Genomic DNA, 27,664 nt, shown 5'->3' with positions numbered 1-27,664 from the left:
AAGACTTAAAAAAGGACGGACATCTTTCCATGATTATGCTGCAGTCATAACCCTATTAGGACAGGGGAAGGTACTGTAGATGAGGAGCTAGCTAAAATGACTGAAGTCCAACCATCCAAAATTGCAGAAGACAAAGGACTCAGGTGATATAGAAATGCCCTCCACCCTTCCTCCTGTCTTCCATCAAGAAAGACAGCATCCCAGACAGTGTGTGCTTAACCCCAGACTGTTGGACATCACGTGAACCTGTTATGGCAGTAACATGCCACTGCACTGAAGACTTCAACATGTCCTCCTTCCTATTGGACTGTTTTGAATTTAGTGACCAGCACACAGCAGAAAAAGTGCCTGAAAAGTCTCTCAATGTTACAAAAGATCGAAAACTGAAAGATAAATCGGTCTGCTACATAACTGACAATGCCGTTAATGCTGCAAGGTCAATAGGAAAGAACAGGCAGCGCTGCATGACGATCAGCTGTTCAGTCATTTATATGAGGGGGTAGCTGGTACAGTGTCTTACCTAGAGGAGCCCCTTCTTCCCAAATCCTCAGACCTGTCAGATGGTCTGAAAGTTGGGGTACTGTGTACCCCAGGCTCCCCAAGCTCCTGTAGGAAAGACTTTGCATTAATCATTATACTTCTTTTTATTGTGCGAATTAAATGTTTTCTGATATTAAGTGTTACATGAATTGCATTCAAGGAAAAGCAGACTTCATTTACATAATACATTTCTTAATTAGGGGGGCGGCATGGTGGTGCAGTGGTTAGCACTATTGCCTCACACCTCTGGGACCCGGGTTTGAGTCTCCGCCTGGGTCACGTGTGTGGAGTTTGCATGTTCTCCCCATGTCGTCATGGGGTTTCCTCCAGGTACTCCGGTTTCCCCCCACAGTCCAAAAACATGCTGAGGCTAATTGGAGTTGCTAAATTGCCCATAGGTGTGCATGTGTGAGTGAATGGTGTGTGAGTGTGCCCTGCGATGGGCTGGCCCCCTATCCTGGGTTGTTCCCTGCCTTGTGCCCATTGCTTCTGGGATAGGCTCCGGACCCCCCGTGACCCAGTAGGATAATCAGTTTGGAAAATAGATGGATGGATTTCTTAATTAGGGTAAATTCAAAAGTAGTAAATTCACTAACAAAGCAGAGGGATACTGTACAGTATAAAATTTACAATGGGGATTTTCCACGAAGCAGGATTCTTGGTCAACCAGACAACTTGTCAGATACTAGAACCACTAAGACTGTGCAAATCTCTGTGCAATGTTAAGATTGTCCAAGAAGTCGCTAGTCGCTTTTTGGGGACAAATAAACAAATACTTAAGTCAGTAAATAAATGCACACTCGCTTAATGGTTTTGAACAGCGGCTAAGTCGGCGACACTGAAAACAAATACAACTACGTCTTTGACGTAAAGCGAAAAACGTAAGGGCACGTACCATTCCTAAACTCAAGTTAAATAAAAATGTAATTATGTTATGCAGCTGTTATTCCTGCTTTATTACAATGTGGTGTAGTATTATAACATTTTGGTTATTTTTTTGTAAACTAGTTTGGCAAGTATGCTTGTAAAATACAACCGAGCCCCCTTTTTTGGGTTGAATGGAATGACCAAAGGCGGTAAAGTAAAAGGATCTGGAACGGTTATTTAATTAGTTAGTAGCTATACCTTGTTTCCTTTCTACATTATGCGGTGAGTATGTAAGGCATTTTCAGCAGTGCACATTGCAACTTTGCTTAACTTCGTAAAAATAGCTATAGGATGTAGGACCAAATTCGATTTCAATATGTAAACACACATGCTCTCTAATTAATAGTTTGCATTTACATTTGTAAAGGAATTGTCCTCGGGGACTCTACGTAGTCCTATTTATAGATCCAGATCCGCTGCATAAATACGTTAAAGGCCCGCTTTTCCATATCACACATTGACTTACCTGGAAAACACTCAGACCTGTTGAGTGTTTCTGTAATCCGTTTACTTGTTTATCTCGATCGGTTGCCGTACTGACTGAGGGTTTAACGTGAGTATTCACTAGCTAGCTAGGTCCTAAATCTTTACAGAATGTGTGGAGGAACAATTAATAAAGCAATAATATCTCCATGTTCCCTCGAAAGCATTTCTAATAAAAATAAGTATGTAACTGTCTTGGGCATCTAATGAGTAATTAAGTACATTGAGTGGATCCGCAAATTGCGTGATACCGCCTTGTTTACTGCCGATTTTTTTTTTGTGGTGGATTTAACTACATTTCAGTTTAATTTGTCCGATAACAGTGTAATGGCAGATCTTAAATAATTTGATGCTGCAAGTACCTCATTTAATTTTGAAAGTGACTAGATTATTTTTCTTTTTTGGCGGGGGTTGTTGTTCTTACTTGACGGTAATGTCTGTGAACCACTAGATGGCGATAAAGACATGTAGGTCGCTCTTTCTGAAATCTTTGTGACGATCGCTCGATATTTCCTCAGTAGTGGAACTTTTTTACTTGTGTATGACTGACGTAAATACTCCATTGTGGCTCTCTATGTCGGGCGGTTATTTTTAAATACAGCTTCAGCATTTATGCAAAATTGTTTGCATTTACTCTCTATTCGACATCAGGACGCTTAGAAGAATGTCCGTGCCATTATGTGAAGCTGGCATTTAGAAAATGGTGTGCTGTTTAACTGTCATGTATAATATGAAATATAAGATGCACTGGCTATTTGGACATTTGTGAGTGCTCTTTGAAATGTTTTTAGTGTTTTTTTTTCTATTAAATATTTTTTCTGACACCAAAATTGAACTGAACAAAAAACTGGACAGAGGTCTTAAGGGTTTAGTGAAGTGTGGGATTTTGTGTCATAGTCATTGCTTGCAGGTATTAATTCAGGCCTTACTAGTGATTAAACAGGTGTATTCAGTTTATTAAAAGTTTAGCAGTTACTAAATGCATTGAATTGTTAAACTGCTGTTTATTTTGCCCCTAGCTTTGACCATTTTTGGCGTACCCCATCTAAACTAGGATTGGGTTTTTATAGTATATTACAAGCAAGTTGTTCTACTTATTGAGTATTAGATGTTTTTCTGTTTTTGATATTGTTCATATATTTTTCTATTAGATTCAACTTTCAATTGTAATGTCTTTCTATGTTGACTTCTGTAGTTTATGTGCATGCCTGATCATCATTGCAGCAAGCAAACTGATTTAATTAACAAAAATTAATCAGTGTTTTTGTTCTGCTTTTAGATATCTGCATCCTTGGGATTTGATGGAAGGCTACATTTAGAAATTTCTTCACCATGTGTTCTATTCCTGGGCTTCCAACACCTGGTGCAAGTGTAACTGTCCTAATTACTAGGGTAAATTTAAACCCACTCTGTATTCTTGTGGAACTCTGGGGTAATTTTTACCAAGAAAGAGAACCTGGTTACCAACAACTGAAAAAAGCAATCCAGTTTCCAAAAGAACGATTTCGGGAATTTGATGGAAATCCTGGAGATCTGTGTCTGGTTCAGGTTTTTGAGACTTGGTATAGAGGTCGTGTTGTTTCTAGAAATGGATCCAATTATAGTGTGTTCCTTATTGATGAAGGCAGAACCATTGGTGCCACTACCTGCACTTTGGCATGGGGTTCCAATGACTTTTTCCAACTTCCTCCTGAAATTGAGTTCTGTGTTCTTGCTAATGTGCTGCCGTTATCTTCTGAAAACAGGTGGTCTCCAATGGCTTTAGAATTCCTGAAATCCCTTTGTGGTAAAACCTTTGATGGATATATCCAAGATGTGTTGGTGCCTCACAGGGCATTCCTTGTTGATATCCCATCCATCTCTAAACAGATGTATGAAATGGGATTTGCTAAAAAACTGTCCATCGAAAAGTTTAAGCTCTTTGTTTCAAGGTCATTGCAGTCCATCAGTGGAGATGTAGATTCTGTTGATTGTCATGAAGAAAACAGGCGGGGAAATGAACAGGTTGGAAGTCTCACTCAGGATGAGAAATGGCAGCGCTATCTTTATCCAGAGCTGCAAACTGAAACTGTTGAAACTGTAATTGTCACTGAAGTCACCAATCCGCTACGTATTTTTTGTCAGCTGAAGGTTTTCTCTCAGGAGCTGAAGAAATTAACTGATCAGATTACTCAGCATTATGAAGGAAGAGTCAGAATGGAGACAATGAAAGCAGAAATCTTGGGTCACCCATGTGCTGCTAGAGGAAGTGATGGAAAGTGGTATAGATCAGTCTTGCAGCAGATCCTTGCATCCAGTAGTCTGGTCGAAGTCCTTCATGTAGATTATGGAAAGAAAGACTTTGTAAAACTTGAGAACATCAAGCCACTGGCAGCGGAGTTCTTTAAAATGCCTGTTGTGACATATGTTTGCTCCCTTTATGGTATTTTTGATAAAGGTGTTGGTTGGACAGCTGCTCAGGTTGAATACCTAAAATCTCTACTTCTGCACCGTACCGTGATTGCTAAATTTGAGTACCAGAGTCTGTCAGAAGGTGTGCACTATGTAACACTCTTTGGAGATGAAAATGTGAATATCAACAACCTGTTTGGTATGAAGGAAAGATGTCTGCTTGAAACTGAAAAATCTTTGGAAGAATTTGCAATTCAACAACCACCCTCTTCGCAGATATCTCAGGGTCCACTGGAAAGTGAGAAAATGAGTTCTGCAATCCATGCAAGTGCTTCACAAAACATTGAGGCAGAACATCTTACAATGAACTCCTCTCACGTTGGAGTTGTACAGTACATTAATAACCCATCTGAATTCTGGATTCAGACACAACGATATGGTGCTGAATTTGATAAGCTAATGCAGGGTATTGATGATCTGTACAGTCATTCAGTAAGTACTGAAGGACTTGTGAATAACCCCACAGTTGGTCTGTTTTGTGCTGCCAGGTCACAGGACAATGATTTTTATAGGGCTGTTGTCCAGGAAGTCATTGGTAAGCACATTAAGGTATATTTTGTGGACTATGGAAACGTGGAGGTGGTTGATCAGTATAACTTAAGAGTCCTGCCTGACAAGTACCAAGAGTTGCCAGCGTTGGCACTAAAATGCGCGTTGTCTGGTGTCAAGCCAAAAGATGGGAAATGGAGCCAGAGTGCAATAGTTTTCTTTTCTAAAGCTGTTGAAAACAAGTTGTTAGATATACATGTTATGGAGAAGTCTCAGGACACATACATTGTGCAGTTAACTGATCCCACTGTACATGGTGAAAGAAATGTTGGCAAAATGCTTTGTGGTGCAGGTTCGGCTGAGTGTACTGATTATAAGAAATCTTCAACACAATTAGGTAAAAAGCCTGTTGCAGAGGACTCCATTGTCCATTGCTTTGAAAGAAACCAGATGAAACATGAAGGGACTCCAACTCTTCCCAGAAGTCTTCCCACTACAGTGACTGATGCCAGGTCTGTTTTTAAGGAACACTTATTTCCAATTGGAAGTTCAGTGGAAGTTAGTGTGTCGCACATTAAAAGTCCAAATGACTTTTGGTGTCAAATGGCCCAAAATGCAGGAAGCCTGAAGTTGCTCATGGAAGACCTTCAGAGGCACTATGCTAACAGTAAACCTCAGCAGCTTGTGGAAGCTGCGTGTGTTGCTAGGCTTCCCGACAGTGGAATGTGGTATCGGGCACTTATAATTTCCAGACATGCATCCCCATACGTTGATGTGTTCTTTATAGATTTTGGATGGACAGAGAAGATCCCCCTTGAAGACCTTCGTCCAATTAATCCAATCTTTCTAAAACTAAAAGGCCAGGCTTTTCGATGTAGCTTGTACAACTTGATCCATCCCGTGGATCATTCTGCTTTAGAATGGAGTGATGTAGCTAAGTTAGAGTTTCAAAATTTTGTAGATTCTGCAGCTTTCAGTCACCTGAGCTTGAAGTGCACTATTTATGCTGTGATGTGTGACTCTGAAAATGTTGTCTTCAATGTGGTTGATCTTGAAACTCCCTTTCAAAATGTTTGTACTTTGTTGGTACAAAAGGGATTAGCTAATCGTGGCCTTCCGAAAAAGGTGCCTCATCCCCCATTCCGCCTGGATACGTACTACTATTCGACACATGATGTCAAAACCGGAGCAGAGGAGATGGTGCAGGTTACCTTTGTGAAAAGTGTGAACCATTTTTATTGCCAGCTGAGGAGAAATTCAGATATAATTGACAATCTTGTAGAAAAAGTGAATTATGTCTGCCGTCAGCTTCAGTGCATTGACTGTCCTAAAACGTTTGGAACGGTCTGCTTTGCCAAGTACACTGATGGACAGTGGTACAGAGGTCAGATTAAATCCATACATCCCAGAATACAGGTGCACTTTGTGGACTATGGTGACACATTAGATATGGATAAATCTGACCTGCTTCCCATTCCTATTGAAGCAGGTGAGATAATGTCTGTGCCTGTCCAGGCAATCGAATGTGCCCTCTCTGACATCCCAGAAGAGGTATCCTGTGAAGTCAATAGGTGGTTTGAGAAAAATGTCACTGACCATTGCTTCACAGCACTAGTGGTGGCAAAAGAGCCTTGTGGAAAACTGATTGTGGAGCTTTATGATGGCAAAACACAATTAAATTTGATGGTCAAAGGGAAGTTTCACATTGAGACCCCTAAAAGTGGGTGTTTTTCATTTGATGGATATGAGAAACCTAAAAACACGCACGATCTGCCCGTCAGCTATAGAGCAACTGGTCAAAAGAGGAGTTACCATAAACAAGTGATTGAGACAAAGTGTAAGTCTGCTAAATGTATGCCAGATACTGGAAGTGGTGATGTAGTAGTTGTACAAAATCAGCAAAAAACAAAAACGTACAGTAGTGTTGGAATTCAGTGGGAACCACTTGTTACGACGGAACAGTCAAATTCACTTGAAGAACTGGATCCATACAGTGAATCACCTGCAAGAAATTTTGCTGGAGAATGTGAAAGGAACATCACTGTATCTTCAAAAATGCAGGGAAAGAGCTTCCCAAAGCTGAAACAACTCCCATTAAAGGCTATTGAAGCAGGCTCAATATCTGAGGTCTACATCTCCCACATCAATAATCCATCAAGCTTCTTCGTACAGTTAATTGAGGATGAGGAAGAAATGTATTCACTTTTGAATAAAATAAATGGTAATCAATCTGCCGGCACCGATGTCTACATGGATGCATTGCAGGAAGGTGATTTGGTGAATGCAGTTTTTCCAGTTGATGGCTTTTGGTACCGTGGAGTAGTGCGGAATGTGTTTAGAAATGGCGGAGTATGCATTGAGTTCATAGACTTTGGAAATACGGCAACTGTTTCACATTCGGAAATATCAAGAGTTGATGATGAATTATTGACTCATCCAAGGCTAAGCATTCATTGCTCCCTTAGTGCACTTCCTTTTGTCAACGAAGAGGTAGCATGGAACCAGGAAGATGTAGCAAACTTTAAAAAAACTGTTGGTGATGAGAATAAACTGATGTGCACATTCATTAAACAGGTGGAATCTGTTTGGGAAGTCTCACTGGAGGATCGAGGTATGGTTATAGCTGATGTTTTGTTTAAAAATTCTGCTACTGTAACAGCATGTGACACCGTACTAGAAGATCCACAAACCATCATTGCATCTGATAAGTCTGAAACTGTGATTTCTTCATACAAACTACCAGAAATCTTTGAAGGGCAAGCCTTTGATGTTTATGCATCTTGTATAACTGGACCTCATTACTTCTGGTGCCAGTATGCAGATACAGATGAGCTTCAGAGAATAACGAAAGCTGCTGAAGATTTTGGAAAAGCTGCCGAGCAGAACAACTCTTGGGTTGAGTCTGTTAGTCCAGGAAGCCCATGCCTTGCTTTGTTTGAAGATGAACAGTGGTATCGTGCAGTGGTAATAGCAAAAACTGATAAGGCCTTATCTGTTCTCTTTGTGGATTATGGGAATGAGTGTGATGTAGATATAAACAAAGTGAAACAAGTGCCACCTGAACTCATGGAAAGTCCTCCTCAGGCCTTCTTGTGCCTCCTAAGTGGTTTTGATGCTTCATTAGGCTCCTGGGATGACAACGCATTGGAGCATTTCACCTTTGTTATAGATGATCTTTTGAAAGTCACTATTGTGAAAGCGGAGGACTTCATGGACTATAGAATACCACCATTCCAGGTCAGCCTTGAATGTAAAGGCCAAGTTTTAAATGATGCAATGAGACCTTACTGGAAGATTTTTGCTTCAAGTGTTGATTCCATTTATACATGCATTGAACAGTACTCTCCTGAAGAAGGTGCAGCTGCACATGGCAGCTCCTCCATAGCATTGCTTGGTATAGAATCGAATGGGGAGCAAACGACTACAGATGCAAGTTCCGAGGAACTCTGTGAGAAAAGCACCGAGTGTATCCTTCACAATCAGTCAAATCTAAACCTTCCTGAAAATAAACCTGCTGAAGAACACAACCAGAACCCAAGTATTTTGGTAGAACTTCAGAGTGAAGAGGAACAGAACAAGGAAGAGAAAAACCTGAGTGTAAATAGTTGTCATGAAGAGGGTCTTGAAGATGGTTCACCAGTGTTAAGTGTACGGGATAATGAAAAGGGTGAGGAGGGAGAATTTATGGAAGAAAAGGAAACCGAAGAGCCTACGAAGGTCACGGAGGAAAACCCAAATACAATATCTGAAGACCTTTTTGGTCAAGAGGAGCCAGAATCTTCCCCTTTGGAAATGCTTGCTAATGAAGAAGGTGACGTGTGCAGGCATATTGCACAGATGAAAGCAACCAGTTCTTCTTTAAAGATGAATACAGAGGAAGACATTATGGGTTCCAATTCACCCACCAGTGACTTATTGCAGGACATGATGGAAGAAGGGGAAAAGCATCATGCAAATGAAAATGAGAGTCATATGGAACAGGCTTACCTACTGGATGGAATGAATACTCCAGTCTGTCGGGACAATGAAAACGGCCAATTGGTTGAAGAGGATAAGCAGCCGGACCAGGGGATTTTCAAGGAGAGCTCAAGATTATTCGGGGAAGATGTGAGACTGCTCTCCATTTCTGCCCGTGAAGATGCTGAAGAGTGCATAGTGACTCAACCAAACTCGAGTAGTCAGTCACGTAAGTAGTCTCAAGTAGTATGTATCCCCCCTAAATTTTTATTTACAACCTGTTTTTACTTATATTATGGTGTTTGGTCATACTTTGCTTGTAGCATTCATGTAATAAAATGGCTTTCACATTCTAGGTTTTGGTAGACTGAAAATCTCTGAAGACCAGCCTGTCCTTGGATCGGAGTGCATTATTTGGTCATATGTACACAACATTTGGTGCAGAGCAAAGGTTTTCGAATTATTTGATGATTCAGTGAAGGTGAGCTCAGCTGTGTATTCTGTGTGTTGATTTATAAGCAGTTTTGTTCATTTTCCAGGAATCAGATGTATGAATGCTGTATGTTTAAACTTATGAATAGTTTTAAATGTATATTTTTGCCTTTTGGTTTAGTGTTCATTGCTGCGTCTAAAAGACTAGCAATATACCCAAAACTGTAATTACACATGCTTTTATAAGCAATTTTTTTGTAATGCTATCTTAAGACTCAGACACTCTTCAGTAGTAGTCTTATAGTAGTTTTATAATAAGACACTCTCATATTTGATATTTTATAGGTTCTTCTATTGGACCATGATGGCGATGCAATCGTGGACTTGCAGAACATCTTCAGAAAGGCACCTGAAGATGCATTTCAGGTTCCTATTTCTTCTACTGGTCCCTATTTGTGCTCTTTTTAATGTTTTATTCTCCTTATAGCATTTTAAAGTGTTTTTTTAAATGTATATATCTCTGAAATGCCCCAGGAATCAAGTGTCCTTGACTGTAATGGACTCCAGCAAGGTAGGCATGCATTCATTTCCACTAACCTTTTTACAGAAACTGTCTCTTGTTCTGTGCCCAGACAATTGTTGCACATCTTCTTCAATGCATGCCTTGCCACTACAATGATACAACAGCATGTGTTTCACTTCATCAGTAGATTGCTTTAAATATGTTTCAGCCTGAGCATTATGCTTCTGCTGATTTGATAGGGCAGCTACTGAGAAATCTGGAGTGTGTAGTCTTTGTGAATGTCGGCATAGGAATCCCTGAAACTGTATTGTCAGATATCTTCAGGCAGATCCCAGAAGGGACTAGGAGGATTATGACATCCAGTAATACATTACAAAATGAAATTTATTAGTATGTTTTGGATCACTTGAGTCTTCTGAACACTAAGTAATGTGACATTGCTGTAAAACACAAATTACTCAATTTGAATTACAAGTTGAACACATCACTGTACAAACTGGATCTGTAGGGTGAGAACAGTATATTTGTGGATCATGTTACACTGTATTTTAATAAAGTATACTGTTTTTATGCTTCTGTGGCAACTCATCTGCTTGTTTTGGGAGTATAAAATAGGGGTTACTCCATTGAATGCGACTAAGGCACAAGACCTTTTTTTACCAGGTTGGAGGAGCTTCTTTGACCAACATGATCATCTTATTTTTATTCTCCCCCCCCCCACCCCCAAAGAACCCTGTGAAGCTGATGGAACCATGGGCTCTGGCAATGACCTGTCGACAGCAGCCACTTCCAAAGAAGTGATTATTTTGTACTTATTTTTCTTTTTGGTTTTTCCGTTTGTAAAGATGATGCTTTCATAGTCTGATTTGCAGGTGACGTTTGATTCCGTTAAAGTGGCTTTATTTGCTGAAAGTGAAGAAACAGGTATGTGTTTTCGTTTAATGCTAAAATGCTGGCTCTCATTGACGGATAGTGCATGGTGCATAACCTTCCTATGTGTACAGGACTGGAAGAACAAATCGGAAACGACAGGGACGTGACTGCTTTGGATGTGAAATCAGTGGTAATTTGTGTTACTCTGCTTATTAACCATTTTTGTCTGAATATCTTAAATTTTCTGTGACGTGCAATTTTCTTGCGTTTTGCATAACTTTCTTGCAGGCTGAAACAAAGCCTGCTGTGTATGGATCAGGGGACGAGTCATTTGGTAAGTCTTTTGGTTGGTCATGCTCTGAGATACTTTTTTTGTAATGCAATCTTATTTAAAAGAACAGATCTTATAAAATGATAAATGTCTTTCATGTTATTCGAGTACAACTCCGATGCGGTTAAATGAATTAAAACGGTCTTTTAGTGCAATGAGGCTCAGAAACGCAAATGAATTAGCTGTTTAAGAGATGCCTTGTTGTTCAGCAGTGTGGAATTTGTTCAAATTTGAGTAGCACCAGCAGTTTACCTAATAATGTCAGTGACAGCCAACCATAATTTAAGAGATGTGAAGTCAGTTGGTCAGGGAAGAGTATGATGAGGGGGAAAGAAATTGGTAAAATGGTACACTGGAAATGGTATAGTAAATAACGTGTACCCCCCCCCCCCCCCCAGGTGAACAGCTGTCCAAGGTGATGCATCTAACACTAAAAATTGAAAAGCTAACAGATGATGATGTGTCTGGAAAGGAGAACAGAATGGGTGGTGAAAGAAAGAAGTAACCTAAGACCAAAGGACTTTACATGCTGATTTTGAGTATAAGGATCTTTAAACCCGTGGTAATCGGTGGGAGATTATTCGCCTTGTTGCTTTTTAAGTTTGTATAGCGTCCAGCTATATACAGAAATGTTTTGTTTGCTGTACTTTCTTGCTTTAAAAAATAAAAACTTTCATTGAATTAAGTTTTTTTTTTTTTCTTTTCTTGTAGTCTTTCCTGAGTATTTTCTGTCCTCCTGCAGTCTTCATGGGTCGTTATACATGTAGTTTGATTTGTGTTGCACAAATTAACTGGAGCGGCAAAGGCACAAGAAGCCAGTAACTTTAATCTGTGGTACCATACGGATGGCTGTTGGAGAATTTTAGGATTTTCAGTTTCACTTGAAATGTATTGGCAGATTTTAAGGAAGTTGTGCGTAAAAGTATATACATTTATTCAAGTAAAGTACAAGCTAGGGATCTGCTGATGCGCATTTTTTCAGTTCCGATCCGATTCCAATACACAACTGCCGATACCAATAGATTCCGATACGAGCTCTTTTTACTTTAATGTATATATACAATATAGTTATACTTTATGTACTGTATTACTAATGTTTTTAAGTTGGTAAATGGATCAAAAAATGTATGTCAAAAAATCTTTAATGCTACTAGAAACATGCCTATCATACCGCGCCACAATGTTTCTCCCACTGGAAACGGCGTCACTTACACTTCGCTGCAATCGCAGCCCCTTGTGTATCATAAGCTGTGGTGAGGGCACAAAACGGCCCAAACTGGGACGGGGGAAATTGTGGGTGGTAGTTATACGTTTCCCTAAGGGCTGTGAATTGTTCAGCATCAGTCTATTTCGGCTTGTGCTCCATACGGACAAGGAATAATCCTTAGTGTGTGGTGCTCAATGCACCAGAATTGTTTCCTTTAGTTTGTCTGAATGGTGTAGGTGGTCTCGAATGCCATGTGCCTTTCTTCCTCCTTGCTTGCCACCAGTGTGATATAGCATGTACAATATTGCAATTACAGACTGGCCCCAGCCTTCAGCCTGTATTTCCACACATACAACAGTGCTTTTTATATTGATAACTTAAAAGTGAACTTTTGGCCAGCTGTATGCCTTACAATAGTTGCTGTGGGAAAGTGCTATACTGTATAGCAGGATCTTCTACAGAGAGAATAACTAAACAAATGGAAAAACATTTCATTTGAAGGGTCATTTACCATAATTTTGAACACTAATTTCAGCATATTGAATCAACATTACAAAATACATATACTGTGAAGTCAATTTTAATTAATGATTGTATTACTCATACCTCAGTCATTTTGTAATATAGGACCTTTGCCTATAAGCAAAGTAAGAGAAAAGACTATTAAAGTTAATGCCTTCGAAATTTCATAATCAAGGAAATGTAGTGTGAATACTTCAGCATATCTACCTGGATATAGTTATCTGATATAAAACATACTTTTTAAGAAAGGTGCATGAAATCATTGCTTAACTTTTCTGTGCAAGACTCCCCCCCCCCCGCCCTCACTGAAGAGGACATTGTGTAAGTACTGGTGCTGAGAGCATGAAAGTCACGTGTCATTTACTTGGCTGTTATTCAATGCTTATATAGTCAGTTGAGTGTTAGAAAAAATATGACCACATACTTGCAATGTTCTCTAGCATTGCAATTTGCAGAGTTCTGAACAACATGAAATATGGCAATATAGTTCAGGATTGACACTCATGTCAGGTTCCCCTTCACAGTGATGATGGAGGAAGTCAGGTTCCCCTTTACAGTAAAGATGGAGGAATCATGAGGTTGGTGCCTGGAATAAGATTTTCATCCTTTCCATCAATTAGAGGGTCCCACTGATTGAAGTCTTTTTCCAGTGCTGCAAAAAGCAAGAATGCAAATGAACTTAGAATTTCTATTTTCTTACTCTAAAACTACCCAACACTCAAAAGCTAGAACTACTACATTTTGCACATTTTACCATTCATAAAAGCTGCTAATTACTGTTGAGAGACATTTATTTTTAGCTTAGGAAATGTAAAAAATGCAGACATGAGTACTCACACAAGTGTCTCTGAAGGAATGCCAAGGACGCCCTATTAGACAGATCAAGCGCTATGTGGGGGTCAATCTCGCCCTTCAAGTGTGCCATCTTTCCGATCCAGTTGCCGGTAAGAAAGGTGAAATCTGGGAAGCTCTGATGAACAGATCCCCTTCAAGAGCAAAGTAGTTAATGCACTACATACACTTACAAGTTTTATTTATCAGATGTTTTTTGTCCAAAGTGATGTACAAGTGAGGATCACAGATCAGGGTTAGTCAGCATTCCTACTCTTACTCAAGGGCCAAACAGTGATTTGGGTACTGTACCGGCCATGGGATTGGAACCCACAGCCTTCCATATATGGGCAGAGATCCCAGTCCTGCTGAGATACGCACCATCCCAAAAATCTAGCCTGGTAACCGGCCAGAGATTACAAGGGATTCAATAGAAAACGCTACACCAGCAAAATGATAAACTAGTCATTCAGTGTTTCTCATGATCTTTTCCACCATTTGCTATTTGAATATCTAAAAGCAAGCATCTCATTTGTGTGCCTGGCACATGAGCATGGTGTATGGACCACACCTGATAGTGATCATTTTTCTTTGTACAGTGGTACAGTCCAGTTTCTTCATGCGAATGATGTTCCCTGCCCACTGGAACTTCTCAGAGTTGATGAACAGAATCGGTTGTTTGACCCCAGGGAACATTTCTTCATCTAAGGGGAACATCCAGCTATCCAAAGCAATGCCACATCTGTGGAAGGGTAACGATACAAAGGTGTCTTGTCAGCTATAGTTCATATATTTTTACTTGCACTTTTCTCATTCATTTTTCTAGAATCACTATCCAAAGAAGCATAGCGTCCAAGATGGGATGCAAGAAAGACATAGGGAGCACAAACTGAGAGAAAGATGCAAGTGTCTTTGCGCAGGAAAAGCCCTATTAACATGAGAAGCACACGGAGTTGGCAGGGACGGATTATGGGTTGTGTGGGCCCCTGGGCAAAACGTTTGCGAGGCCCCCCCCCCCCCCCACCACCACAATTCAAGGGCCCTTGGCAGCCAAACGCCCTCCCTATAGGGTCAGGGGTCCTTGTAGGCAGAGGATCAAAGAATGCAGGCCCTCTAAAATAGACAAATGAAAATACATTGTTGATAAGCGTTGCAAATTGTTTGGGGCTAGGGGCCCCACGGGACCCCTGCACCCCAAGGGCCCCTGGGCAGCGGCCCCGCTGGCCCGGTCCATAATCCGTCCCTGCGAGTTGGGGTTAAACACACAACCCTGGTTGTGTAAGGCTACACTGCTACATCATGACTCGCAATGCACTTCTTCCAAGTGTCAAGTTGAATTTAAGCAGTGATAGAGAGTGAACAGGAGGATGAAACAGCTATCTAACACACATGACTGACCTGCTGATCACAGAAAAGCAGAGTGATATAGTGGGAATGAAATTTGGATTCCCACCTTAACACACAGGTTGCAATTTCTTTAAAATTTGGAGAAAAAATGGTTTTCGAAAGCACAAAAAAGGTGCATTAATTACAAGTCAGTTATGCAGGGCGTACTTGAAAGTTGGCTCCTTGCTGAGGGTTTCAATCACCGTCGCTCCCCCGAACGAATGGCCCATTATGGCTGTTTTACACAGATCGACAGAGTTCTGTGAAAGAGCACAGTCATCTCATGACATACATATTGACAGGGCCACCAAAAACTGAAGTACAAACCCAACTTCTTGATTATCTTTGTACGTGCGAAAGGGGAAGTTTAGCCTATCTAGATAAAAATCTGCCACTGTACATATTCTCTTCCTCCTTTCTTCAAGAAAACGAAACCTGTACCACTTGTATCAAAGGGCTAATTCTTATTTCCAAGCACATTTACTTGAGGCAGACAAAAATGTCTGCCATCTAAATATCCACCCTTTACATTGATTCTACCAACCATAAAACACTCCAGTAAAGACAGTATTCGAACATACATTTTTAAATAAAAAGAAGATTGTTATAACGGTTCATACCTTTAATGTTGACCAGTCAAAATGTGATTGCAAGACGTTGTTAACAATACGTCCAGAGTTCATTTCAGCAATAAGTTTCAAGGCTCTCATACATTCATCTGCTCTCTGATGTACCTAAAGAAGAAAAAAAGCCCAGAAACAAACCACTGTTGATAATTTTATTGGTCAGACCAAGGAACATGGTTTCCACTTCAAATCCACAAATCGGAGAGCATGTTTCACAGAAGCAGCCGTGCGAGTTTTAGCAGAAAGCATTACCTGTTTGTTCCGAAGAGAAAATTCATCTTCCCCTGGTTTTAAAGGTCTGTAGTACATCCAGACCTGCTCCAAGTTGTCAGAGGCCTGGTCATCCTGTTGCTCAATCTCACATTTTTTATTGAAATAATATGTAGCAGAAGCAGATTCATCCCTAAAAAATAAACAAAAAAATAAGTCGCTGTTTCCACAAGTAACTGACAGTTATCAGTGCCTTAAAAAAAATAAAAGATTTTAAATACCTATTTTATATAGTGTCCTATTCGTGACTTTTCATAAAAAAAAAAACAAATGTGTACTGTAATTGTTTTTCATAGAAAATTTTCCACTGAAAACTTCCTTGGTCTACACTGGCTTATACATAAGGTCTAGTTGAAAACCATATGCATTGTCTTGCAGTTCAAAACAAATGGCGTGCTTCTGACTCATTCATTCCTATGAGCGAGCTGAAACAAGCATTATGGCTAAAAGCTTAGCACTTTTACATTGGGGGGGAAGTCACTGCCTGTGACGACTGACATTTTCCCTTTATGCTGGCCATGTAGTCTCTCTGGCCCATACAAACAGAAATGTGATGACCTGGGTCCTACCATTGTTTATTACACCCCTCACACACTTACTGAGAGAAACGGCCATGCTATGGTTTGGCATCGCCACATGGTGACATCGCCTGTAATTCCTTCTCCACCGTCGGCCTTAAACAAGAGCTCTCTGCATATATTGCACTTTTCAATGCCCCCCCCCCCCAACAAAAACAGGGTTAACTCTGCCATACCTGTGCTCCACGGCTGCGACTATGAACCCCTGGGATGCAATCTCAATACATATGCCCGAGTATAATGTTCTGAAAAGGCAAAAACAACTGCATGGTATGTGATCCCATAAAAAAAAAAACAACAAAATACAATTTAGATAGCCAACATAAATGTTCGTAATATGCCAGTTTAATGATGGATACATACCGGAAAGCTCCGAGTCCATGAGAGAAGATAACTAGAGGATACTTCCCGTCGGACTTCAGTGGTGCTTCCCAAAGGGCAGGTGTTTTATAGCATCCTAACAGTGCAAGAGCAATAGTACAAGAACAGAAGGTCATACTTTAAATAAAAGCCCTACACCGGACCTTCATGCATAATGTACAGTTAGGGTTACATTATAACCATTAACTGTATAGTTAACATTTAAACAATGGCATATAGGCGTGGCCAGAATCCATTTTTTCATACCGTCATGCCTTCCAGACATTATACCGTGGTACACAGTATTTCGGCAGAAATATTGTACCCCCCCAAGCTTGGAAAATTGAGTTTCTTATTAAAGACTATATATTGAAATTTAATGGGTTTTCTTACTATTACATAGCCACAATTAACATGAAATGTGAAATATATAAACTGTAGTGCTTAAGGGATGTGGTTTTGCGAACAAAACATATAATATTTTAAAACAGCAGGTATATATTACCAAACAGATAACTGATAATCCTAGTGCCCACGATCCTGTTAATCTTCATGAAGTCAGAAAGGCCACTGAAATATTCTGCGGCTGGTATCCAGACGGGCTGTTCAGAGTGCGATGATGGTTCACACGGGTAATACAGCCGAAGAAAGGTTCCCTGATCATCGGGGGTAAAGGCAATTATTTTTTTATCTGTAAAGTATTCAGAAGTACCTTCTGCTGGTATGAAGCTAACACGTGGTATTAAACACTCTTCGGTGAAAAATGAAGACAGGAAGACGGCAGCTGTTACGGGAAGACTTTTAATTATGATCAAAAACCGCTAACTCCAGGGGACTGTATCATGAAACTGGATTTTTTGCTTAACCGGATAAGTTGTGGGATTTAAGGTATGCCGGTTTAAATGTACTTTATCTTCGTTCACTTACATTTACCCATCTTAACTCTGATAAGTAATCCAGCTAAGCAAGAAATCCTGCTTTGTGATACAGACACAAGGGCAAGTTCTAAAACTGGCAGCGGCTGCTCTGTTGATCAGCCCATGGAGCTGCTAAAATTTAACATAACACTCATTTAGCTTAACTTCGCTGTACACGTGGCTTAAACAAGCAAGATCATTCATGGGAAAAAGTATGTCAACCCTCATATAAAGTAACTAGAGGAACTTCCTTTATTGACAATAACCTCAACAAAACGATTTCTGTAACTGCTGGGAATTAGGTCAGGTCTCTGATTTGGCATTTTTTAAATACAGAATTTCTTCTGTTTGAGTCACTCTTTTTAGGTTTTGGGTCGTGGTTGTGTCACATGACAACTTCTATTTTGTTTTCGATCACATGCAAGACACCCCGACATTCTGCTGTAGGTTATTTAGATAAAGCTTAGAATTCACTGGTCTCTCAATGACTGCAAGTCACCCAGGCCTAGGAGAGTAAAGAGGTCATAATGACTTTGCTGCAGTTTGCCTTAAGAGGAAAATCTCAATACTAAGAACACAAAGATCATACTTGTGATCATGGCATAACCGATCTTGCTAATTTGTTTTCCCAGGAGCAAACTTGGGGCACAATGAATCATGGGATCGGTCTCGTTCGGCGAGGATGTAACCGATATATCCTTGATTTTTGGGCCGGAGCAAGACCAACACCCAGGGATTTTTACCATCCTCTGTACATGTGTTCTTAGTATTGGAGCTGTTCTTCAGCAATGGAAGATGACGTAAAACAGGTTCACGAGAACACAAGTACGGTCAAGTACGGATATTGAGATTCGCCCAGAATTTTCAATAATTTTTGTCTCATCAGTTATACCAGAAAACATCCAGGTTTAAGTCTAGAAATTCACAAACTTTTCCCATCAATGATACTGTTCGTTTAAACCAGGGGTACCCAGCTGTTTTTTCCCTGTGAACCAAATTCCATCAGCAACACAAAATCAAGGTCCACTGCATTCGCTGATAATTAAATTTGACAATTCGGGGGGAGCGGGGGACACACACACGCACACACACACACACACACACACACACAACTGTATTGTACTGGTTCAGATGGAGAAGCATCCTTGTAAGCGTACGTATTACACTCATTACAAAAAATAACAATGACATGCGTTTTCTGTTCTTTAAGAACCATGTACCCATTCACCTGTATGGTATGGTCCACCATGAGGTCAGCACACCCAACCTGATTGGGCCCTTTTCCAGTGGGAATCCCCAGGCTGTTGCTGTGATTATTTCCCATGGTCAGTCGTGGTAACCAGCTCCTTGATTCCAAATAGAAAGGCCACAGGGAATCTACAAAAGACACTTTTTAAATACTAAGATCAAACTTAAAATGTAGCTTTGAAAATAATCTCGTTTAATCCAACGTTCCTGCAGGACGCCATGCCCTGGGGGAAAAAGGCGATTTCATTGCAGTTACAATACAATATGTGGGCACATAAGAACATACAAATGATAACGTCTAACAGACTAAATCCCACAGTACTGCAGGGTCCTGAATGTAACCGTCTGCTTTCAGCAGTCGTGCTTCGCTGCCAGCGCGCACGGACTTAGGGCCTAGCCCAAAGGTCATTATTCACAGCTACTGTTATGACGCATATGTGGCACGTTTACACTTACATTAAGGATGCAAAAGTGTATAATAATAATAATAATAATAATAATAATAATAATAATATGTCTCGGGATACAGCAAAAAACGCAGGAACTGGTGCAGGGAGGTGAAACCCTACCAAATAAAGAGCAGGAACGCTTATAAATGACAGGGTTGACAACTTGCTGACTGGAGAGAGATATTCAATTCGAGACCAGTCTGCACACACATGCACACGCATTTACATGCATGTAAGAGTTTTGTTACCTTATAAATAGTCTGCAGGGTTTGCAAACTACACCAAAGCTTTTGATGTAACTTTAGGTTTGTAATGGAAAATTATGGATTTGCCGTAAGATTTCTGGCATTCGAGCCTGGCATTGTGAGAGTAACGCCAGATGTGTAAGAGCTGGTAACCCTGAATATGTGAAATTAAAATGAATTAATGTATGGAGAGAACAATAACAGCGATCAGGTTTATAAATTACTTAACTAAGTTACCGATGTAGTGACGGATAGGTATTTCGTGCCCGTGTTTGACTTGTCTAGTTTATATAAGACGACCGAAGAAAAGCATCCAGAAATATACCCAGGTGTACACACCGAGGCGAATATTAGAGTCGCACAGGTCGGCGTACCGTCAAGTTCGTCGAGTTGATCGGCTGACGCGGCGCTTATCCGATCGCTGCCCAGCCATCCACATAGCTTCGCAGCAACTACCTAGCTTCTGATAATCTGCCGGGAGCGGCCTGTGCGTATTTTCGGCTTCCTTTTTCAGATGCGCCTGTTTTCACGCGGCGCGGTTTCCTGTGGGAACTTGACGGGCCAGGAAACCAGACACTCGCGGTTGGATTGAAAGCACGAGAAGGTGCGTAGGCGACTAGACTGGAACGGCCGGCTAAGCGGGGGTGTCGCCTTTTCCTCTTATCTAGCCCGTTGCCTAGACACTAGATCCAGCGTCGATGTCGTAAGAGCGCAGTACTAGCTAACAACTTGTGGTTAACAGCAGATCGCTGTTAATCCGCGTTGACATCGCAGTCTTCCTCTGCAACCTACTTTTCAGTCTCACGCATTTTAAGATTTAGTGTCTCACCCAGCACTTCTGTCTGAACATCAGCAGCCCTCGGAATACATTTCACCACAATGACAGGTAGATGATCAGGTGTGTGGTATGCGACCAGTTACGGTTTTAGCTCCCGGAAGTGCATCAGGCCTTTGCATTGCAACCCGGGACAGGCACCACTTAATTTGACATGAAAAGTTCAGCACGTTAACAGCTTTGGAAACATGCGAAGCTTTGCATTTTGGATGCACGACACCGCCATGTTGCACCAGTGAAGTGTACGGTGAGAATCACGCGCCGACTTACATGATAAAATACGTTTATAGGTCACTAATACAGTTGCGGCCATGGAGTGAGTGACTCAAATTAATCAGACAAATAAAAATATAAGTGTAAATGTAAGTCACATTATACCAATTCCGTGAGCCGCCCCATCGGCCACTTAGCGGTGCCACTATTGGACAAACGATGGTACGTTTCTAGAATCGCGAACCAATCAATATGTCTCAGTCGAAGGCAGTGGGCGGAGCACAAGTGAGACTTATTTGCGTGTTTTATCAGGAATCGCAAAATCAGTCATATATATATATATATATATATATATATATATATATATATATATATATATATATATATATATATATATATATATATATATATATATATATATATATGTATATGTGTGTGTATATATATATGTGTGTATATATATATATGTATATATGTATATATATATATATATATATATATATATATATATATATATATATATGTATATATATAGAGAGAGAGAGAGACACACACACACACACTTTCCTATTTTCCGTATTTGTCAAGCTGCTGCCGGGTGACTAAGTTAGCACTCGCTGAAGTTAATATCCATAAATGTTACTTTATTAGTATATCCGAAGTTTGATTGAAATTGTGTACGAGTATGTTTTTCAAATTGTTTACTCTATTCTCCGTTTAATTAAATATGACTCGTCATGGCCAAAATACAATAAGAAACATTATATTGTCTATGGAAATCGTGGGCTGCTGCTCGTTTTGAATGACTTGGGTGGTTGCGCCCTCTTGAGGAGTAGAGTCCATAGAGGCCATTGCGTAGAGTAAAAGCTTAAAATTTCGAGGGGATTTTAATAAATCCTTGGGCACCAACTAATTCCGAAATCATGACATAATAAATAGCTATTTGTGTAAATCAGATGCATAATAATAATGTCAAATCTTGTTTAAAATTTACTCGCCACTTAAGATCTAAAACTAAATTGCTATCTTGTTAAGAGTTGTGCTTTTGGTCATATGACGCTATAAATTGTTACCGTTTTGTTGAAGTACATGCTGTCTCGTTGTAACCTTTGAGATCGTTGTGAGATCATTGTAGTTATAACTGAGATTGTAATCACTCGGTCAAAGGCTGAAGTTCCCTTTGGCTAGTTATTTAAACGTAAGTAAAACATTCAACGTTAGTCATTTTCACCATGAGTTCGTTTTGGTTTTTTCTCGGCAGTGGACTGGTTTTAATCTCCAGTGCCAATACTGTGAGTGTGAAAGTTATTTAAGTTGTATTCTTTCGGAATTAATATATCATTTAGATGCAAAATTTGACTAATGTGTAACTATATACATTTAATTATATTATTAACTATATATTTCTTCATATTTTCCCCTGCAGATTCCTTTGTCATCCCAAAGGACTGGTATGTTTTAACATACGATGCACAGGCATATAAAAAAGATACGAAAACAGTGCATTATAAAAATCTTGTGAAAATATAAGACACTGTGGTATAATTCATATTTCTGTTCAGATGTGTATACAGAAGAACACAGCGATAGATTGGAAAATCCGTACCTTAACTTGGGTGAGTAATACTGAGGTTTTGATATCGCACTTATTACACATTAGAGGTAATTCAATGGTTTGAAATTATAAGAACTTGTTATCCTCAGAAAGGTTGCTGTGCTTTAAGAGTGTTTACAATGTGTAGAGAGACTGATCGTAGGATGGACTGTCCTTGTTATATTTTCTGTCTATTCAATGGCAAGTGCAGTCATTCAAGAAAATAAACAAAGATAAGAAAATTAAGTTCATTTTTATTTCTAAACTAGGAGCAAAAACCCTCCTAATTGAAGGTGACATTGCCATCCCTGTAAGTACAATTTTTTATTGATTACTTTGTGTATGCAGCCTAATCAATTGTTGTCAATCAATTATTCGTAAAAACTGCCTTGAAATTTTGAATCTATGTGTAATTACTTTAATTTCTTCAAGCCTGGAAGGAATGCACTCATTAACACTACGTTCAGATGGAAGTTTCCAATACCTTATATTCTGGCTGATAGCCTTGGTAGGTATATGGTGTTACATTTTCTTACAATAACAAAGAGACACGATTGTAAGAAACGTTTCAGCTTTCAAAGTTTTTGCAGAGGGACTTAATGACTGAAGTATTTGTGTAATGGTTTTTGGGTAAGTTTTCCAAAACATCCCAAGTTACTCTTAAATCATACTCAAATAACTCCATTTGTTTAAAATTTCAGATCTTAATGCCAAGGGAGCCATTTTCCAGGCTTTTGAAATGTACCGTCTTAAGTCTTGTGTTGATTTTAAGCCATATGAAGGAGAGAAGACATACATCAGATTTGAAAAATTAGATGGGTATGGAATATGAACTGTTTGTACAACATTATATGGCATTTTTAAAATGAATGTGTTATATTGTTTCTAATGAAAGTTAGAGGAGTTGTATAGCTCTTTAAACATCCTCAACATCTTTTTTTCCCCAATTTTGCTTCAGATTTATGTTTTCAGTACATACTGTAACAGTTGCTGTTTTGTTAAAGAAGTTCCAACAATTAACCAAAAAGGTTTTTGGAACGGCCATTTGTTTTTGCCTGTCTTACCTTCGCTTGTTTTGCCTGGGACATCAGGTGCTGGTCTATGGTGGGAGATCAGCAGACTGGCCAGACACTGTCTTTAGGAGAGGGATGTGATCACAAGGCCGTGATTGAGCATGAGTTGCTGCATGCGGTGGGCTTCTACCACGAACAGTCCCGCAGTGATCGTGATGACTACGTGGACATTTGGCTGGACGAGGTGCTTCCAGGTGAGGTTCATGCCCTGATGCCCTTCAGTTTAGGTAGCTGAGTTCCAGCCTTTTTGCTTGCAGATTTGTTGAATTTATAAGTACTTTATTCAGGAAATAATTTAGCTTTCTGTGGATGGTCAAAATGAATAACACTGTGACAATATTTTTTTGAATGTTTCTATTCAAATTATACATCGTTCATTTCTTTCAGACACTATGCATCTGTTACATTCCATTTTCCAAATATTGTTTTTTTTCTCTTTAGTAGTATTGTGTAATGTGTGGAAACCTACATGAAAATAGTGCTAACAATGATCATTATAACTTTTGCTACACTTGGCAGGCATGGGACACAATTTTAATAAATACGACGACAGCTTTGTCACTGACCAGAACACCCCTTATGACTACGAGTCCATCATGCATTACCGTCCATATTCCTTTAACAAGAACCCAAGCGTCCCAACTATTACAACCAAGATCCCTGAGTTTAACAACATCATTGGCCAGTACCTGGACTTCAGTGCCCTCGATGTTCTGAGGCTGAACCGAATGTATAATTGCTGTAAGTGATGTGAGAATTTAATCCTAAGATCCTTTTTAGCCTTGGATTTGCCTAACAAAAATGTTCACGGGTAGATGTAGCATTTAATATATCTGGTAATAAAATACTGATTTGTGTGATGTGTTTGCTGTTGCTCTCTGTTCTGCTGCACTTGTTAGCAGTAGCTTCTCTTCAAGGTGACTGTTTCCCTCCAAAATCGTGAATCTCCAACCACTCTATTTTAGCATCTTCTCTTACACTGCTCGACCAGTGTGCTTTTGAGTACATCAGCATCTGTGGGATGATCCAGCTGCAGGCTGACAATGGGGGCTGGGTCCACACCTTGGGTTCTGTGGGGAAAGATGACCACACCCTGAACGCACGTTGCAGAGGTATTTGTCTTTTTCTGCTACTGCTCTATTGGTTGAACATGTTGAACCTTTGTATTACATCCTTTGACACACCATTAGATCATTTGACATAATATATGTTCTGTATCTTGCCTGTGGAAGAGTGGCCCATTTCAGGTCAAAGGAGATATTTATTTACACTGAATGGAGTGTAAGTAGTTTTGAAAAGGCTTTCTAAGTAATATAGAAAAAAATTTCACTGAACATCCACTGCAAAATGTTTATATTATGGAGGTGACCTGAATGGCTCCTTCTGATTTCAGATGTGTCTTGTGTTCTAATAGCAGTTCCTATCGTCAGCTAATTGTGTCATACTGTTACAAGATGTTTACAACAATGGCCAGTCTAATGCGTATACTGTTTGCACGCCGAATAGCAGGCCGTCATTTGTTTTCGGTACTAACATCCAGTTGTGTGTTTAATTTCAGATGCAGGCTATTTCATGTATTTTGACACTAGCCTGGGAGCGGCCGAGGAGTCCGCACTTCTCGAGTCTCGGACTCTGTACCCAAAGAGAAACCTGCAGTGTCTGCAATTCTTCTACAAGATGACTGGGAGTACTAAGGACAGGCTTGTGGTCTGGGTGAAAATGGATGATGGCACAGGGACGGTTCGAAAGCTGAGGAAAATACGTACATTTTTTGGTATGCCATTGAAAATCACTAATGCACTTTGTGAGATGGTGTCGCTGTGCCTGTATATAAAAATGCATTTGAAATTATGATGGATGATTACGGAAATACTGATCAACTAATGAAATACAAATAAACAGTCAATGTATAATGGATTTAGAAAAGGAACTAAATAGACAATGACTGCCAGTGGTGGCATAATGGTTAGGGACACATACTTATAATTGAAAGATTGCAGGTTCGAATCCCCGACCAGCAAGGCACCACTGAGGTACCCTGAGCAAGGTACCGCCCCCAAGCACTGCTCCCCGGACGCTGAATTAGCTGCCCCCCGCTATGTCACATATGGGTTAAATGCAGAGGACACATTTCGTTGTTGTGCACTGTGTGCTGTGGTGTGTCAACAATGACAATTAATCCCTAAATTCTGATTATTATACATATATATCTTATGTATATGTGTGAGAAGGTCATACGGCAACTAGCGCCCAGGACTTCAACCCACTGAAGGGTAGATTAGAGTCACCATATCTTTGGGTTATGCAGAAAATCTGAAAAGTTATCAGATAGTTAATATATATGTATATACAATTATATATAATTCATATTATGCCTATCAGGAGTTGATGCCCAAGACTGGAAGATTGCACTTGTGCCCCTAGAGGTTAGCGTGAAATTCCGTTACGCCTTCCAAGGAGTCCGGGGCGACCCTGGCCAATCCCGTGGTGGGATTTCCATCGATGACATCAGCCTGACCGAAACACGCTGCCCCAGTGGGGTCTGGCAGATTCCAAACATCACTAAACTGTTGGAGACTTCAGACAACAAGACGTTTTTAATGAGTCCGCGCTTCTATAGCCCTGAGGGCTATGGCTATGGGGTCAAAATGCAACCAAGGTCCAACCATCAAGATTACACAGGAGACTTCACTGGCCTCTTCTTTCACCTGGCTAGTGGTGTAAACGATGGCGCCCTCCAGTGGCCGGTGCTGAACAGGCAGGCCACCATCACAGTGCTGGACCAGGACCCTGACATGAAACTCAGAATGTCATCCGCTCGCAGCTTAACCACGGATACGAGGCAGAGTAAGTGACGACAATCTAACATTTTCTGGTCACGAACCATATAAGCGACAGTACAATCCAGTAATCAATTTATCTTCCAACCATTTACCTAGAACAGGGATTTAATGTCGTGTATCACCACCACTACACCATTTGACATAGTTGCGAAAATGATATTAATTTTTGCACGCATTAACTGTTTAAGTTTCAGAGGGCAAGCTGTTCTGGGACCACCCTTCCAAAACCGGCACGTATGACGCGTCATGTGACTGTTATAGAGGAAGTGCTTGGGGCTGGCAGTCGTTCATTCGTCACTATGACCTGCGCCGGCGGAGCTACACAAAGAACGACAACCTCATCATTTTCATTGACTTTGAAGGTAAACGGATCCTGGACTAGCGTCACAAACCCTCGCAGACCTTTTTGGCACAAAATTCTGTATTAATATCCCAAATATGCTTCATTTTAAAGATATAACAAGCCTTGTTAAAACCGAAGTGCCTGTTGAACCAACGGAGTGATTTTGGCAGAATGATCATGATAACAACTTAAAAGGTAAAACATCAGCTGTTTTTATTACTTAATTTAATTTATATTTAATATATTAATATAAATATTATTTTAAATGTATTTTTATATTTGTAATCTTTCTTACTTTTCACATAGCAGTTGAATGTTGCGAAGATTATTTCCATAGCTGTCTTTTAAATGTTATATACGCTTAACCATTTAATTACAATGTTAATATATATATATATATATTTTTTTTTTTTTACTTTTCCTACAGGCAACTCCTGAAGAGACTTTCACAAGAAAAACAGGAAAACCTTAAACTCCAATAGGAACAAAAATATATGATAGAAATAAATATTTATTGATTTTATAAATAATATAATTACATGGCAGACACTTTACCTCTTTTCCTTTTTAGTCAACAAATTAATATACACAATTTAAAGTCTCTACTTTAACATTTACAAGCCGCCACAGTTTTGTCTTTGTTACTATCACATTTTTGCTCTGTAGACGATGTCAGCAACAGCAGAACGTTCTTGTCCACAACATGTCAATAAAGAGTGAAAACAGATTCAGAAATTCGGCATACAGTAAAACATGCTATTATTCAGTGAAATCTTTATTTGTTGGAGGTCTTCTTTGAACAGCCCGGAATGTCATGCTGATGTGGTGTCATGACAATCCAGATGTCCTGGGTCTGCTGCTTGTGCTTCATAAAAGTCGCATTTCGCCAGAAGAATAATTGCTCTTCCAGCCGTCTTGTCACAGGCCATTTTGAAACGTTCGTGGATGCGGTCTTCGTCCCATTCTCGAGGCATCTTCTGCAGAAGTTGGTCAGCTTGTTCCGCAGCATCTGGAAGAAGCACTCTGGAAAATACTCATGGTTTTTGCTATCACAACTACAGACATTTATTTACAGTAGATACCCACAGGAGAAAGTCCAACAGTAATAACAAAAAACG

General features: G+C 39.9%; 3 protein-coding genes across 13 annotated transcripts; 2 read left to right on the top strand and 1 right to left on the bottom strand.

Annotated features, from left to right (window-relative positions):
- Positions 1-1,520: 1,520 nt before the first annotated feature.
- Positions 1,521-11,687, top strand: tdrd6 (tudor domain containing 6). 4 transcript variants are annotated; one of them, XM_049002275.1, is made up of 10 exons: positions 1,521-1,689; positions 3,230-9,076; positions 9,204-9,328; positions 9,625-9,705; positions 9,814-9,850; positions 10,532-10,599; positions 10,663-10,726; positions 10,807-10,865; positions 10,964-11,009; positions 11,405-11,687. In XM_049002275.1, the coding sequence occupies exons 2-10, from the start codon at positions 3,283-3,285 to the stop codon at positions 11,509-11,511; spliced, it is 6,381 nt and encodes a 2,126-aa protein (XP_048858232.1). In that variant the 5' UTR covers positions 1,521-1,689; positions 3,230-3,282; the 3' UTR covers positions 11,512-11,687. The 4 variants fall into 4 exon arrangements, with proteins under 4 accessions (XP_048858232.1, XP_048858235.1, XP_048858233.1 ...); XM_049002278.1 differs by having other exon boundaries at positions 1,523-1,689; positions 10,675-10,726; XM_049002276.1 differs by lacking the exon at positions 1,521-1,689 and adding an exon at positions 1,896-2,020.
- A 1,015-nt stretch (positions 11,688-12,702) lies between these two features.
- Positions 12,703-20,845, bottom strand: pla2g7 (phospholipase A2, group VII (platelet-activating factor acetylhydrolase, plasma)). 3 transcript variants are annotated; one of them, XM_049002286.1, is made up of 11 exons: positions 20,751-20,845; positions 18,932-19,080; positions 17,292-17,442; positions 16,790-16,883; positions 16,603-16,671; positions 15,831-15,981; positions 15,573-15,686; positions 15,121-15,212; positions 14,138-14,308; positions 13,573-13,721; positions 12,703-13,387 (listed from the first exon to the last, which is right to left on the bottom strand). In XM_049002286.1, the coding sequence occupies exons 1-11, from the start codon at positions 20,791-20,793 to the stop codon at positions 13,287-13,289; spliced, it is 1,284 nt and encodes a 427-aa protein (XP_048858243.1). In that variant the 5' UTR covers positions 20,794-20,845; the 3' UTR covers positions 12,703-13,286. The 3 variants fall into 3 exon arrangements, with proteins under 3 accessions (XP_048858243.1, XP_048858245.1, XP_048858244.1); XM_049002288.1 differs by lacking the exon at positions 20,751-20,845 and adding an exon at positions 20,475-20,596; XM_049002287.1 differs by lacking the exon at positions 20,751-20,845 and adding an exon at positions 20,020-20,159.
- mep1a.1 (meprin A, alpha (PABA peptide hydrolase), tandem duplicate 1) lies at positions 20,127-27,281 on the top strand. 6 transcript variants are annotated; one of them, XM_049002282.1, is made up of 14 exons: positions 20,127-20,249; positions 22,120-22,144; positions 22,256-22,309; positions 22,557-22,597; positions 22,720-22,795; positions 22,989-23,106; positions 23,379-23,554; positions 23,880-24,101; positions 24,326-24,472; positions 24,919-25,134; positions 25,743-26,207; positions 26,392-26,565; positions 26,658-26,741; positions 26,974-27,281. In XM_049002282.1, exons 6-13 carry the CDS (start codon positions 23,027-23,029, stop codon positions 26,705-26,707), a joined length of 1,530 nt encoding a protein of 509 aa, XP_048858239.1. In that variant the 5' UTR covers positions 20,127-20,249; positions 22,120-22,144; positions 22,256-22,309; positions 22,557-22,597; positions 22,720-22,795; positions 22,989-23,026; the 3' UTR covers positions 26,708-26,741; positions 26,974-27,281. The 6 variants fall into 6 exon arrangements, with proteins under 6 accessions (XP_048858239.1, XP_048858240.1, XP_048858241.1 ...); XM_049002283.1 differs by lacking the exon at positions 20,127-20,249 and adding an exon at positions 20,399-20,531; XM_049002284.1 differs by lacking the exon at positions 20,127-20,249 and adding an exon at positions 20,466-20,543.
- The last annotated feature ends 383 nt before the right edge of the window (positions 27,282-27,664 follow it).

This window comes from Brienomyrus brachyistius, unplaced genomic scaffold, assembly GCF_023856365.1.
Source record: "Brienomyrus brachyistius isolate T26 unplaced genomic scaffold, BBRACH_0.4 scaffold66, whole genome shotgun sequence".
NCBI lineage: Eukaryota > Metazoa > Chordata > Actinopteri > Osteoglossiformes > Mormyridae > Brienomyrus > Brienomyrus brachyistius.
Note: the sequence above shows the minus strand (reverse complement) of the source record. Positions and strands in the feature narration are given on the sequence as shown.

Bases quoted from the DNA above. Each gene is read 5' to 3' on its own strand.
- mep1a.1 (XM_049002279.1), top strand. From the start codon at position 21,926: ATGAGTTCGTTTTGGTTTTTTCTCGGCAGTGGACTGGTTTTAATCTCC. The intron at 23,555-23,879 runs GTGAGGTTCATG...TACACTTGGCAG, and splicing joins GCTGGACGAGGTGCTTCCAG to GCATGGGACACAATTTTAAT. The intron at 25,135-25,742 runs GTATGCCATTGA...TATGCCTATCAG, and splicing joins GAAAATACGTACATTTTTTG to GAGTTGATGCCCAAGACTGG.
- pla2g7 (XM_049002286.1), bottom strand. From the start codon at position 20,793: ATGGCCGCAACTGTATTAGTGACCTATAAACGTATTTTATCAT. The intron at 15,982-16,602 runs GTATGGCAGAGT...TTTATTTTTTAG, and splicing joins GTCGCAGCCGTGGAGCACAG to GGATGAATCTGCTTCTGCTA. The intron at 15,687-15,830 runs GTAATGCTTTCT...TTTCTTCTTTAG, and splicing joins TTTCTCTTCGGAACAAACAG to GTACATCAGAGAGCAGATGA.
- tdrd6 (XM_049002275.1), top strand. From the start codon at position 3,283: ATGTGTTCTATTCCTGGGCTTCCAACACCTGGTGCAAGTGTAACTGTC. The intron at 10,866-10,963 runs GTAATTTGTGTT...ACTTTCTTGCAG, and splicing joins CTTTGGATGTGAAATCAGTG to GCTGAAACAAAGCCTGCTGT. The intron at 11,010-11,404 runs GTAAGTCTTTTG...CCCCCCCCCCAG, and splicing joins ATCAGGGGACGAGTCATTTG to GTGAACAGCTGTCCAAGGTG.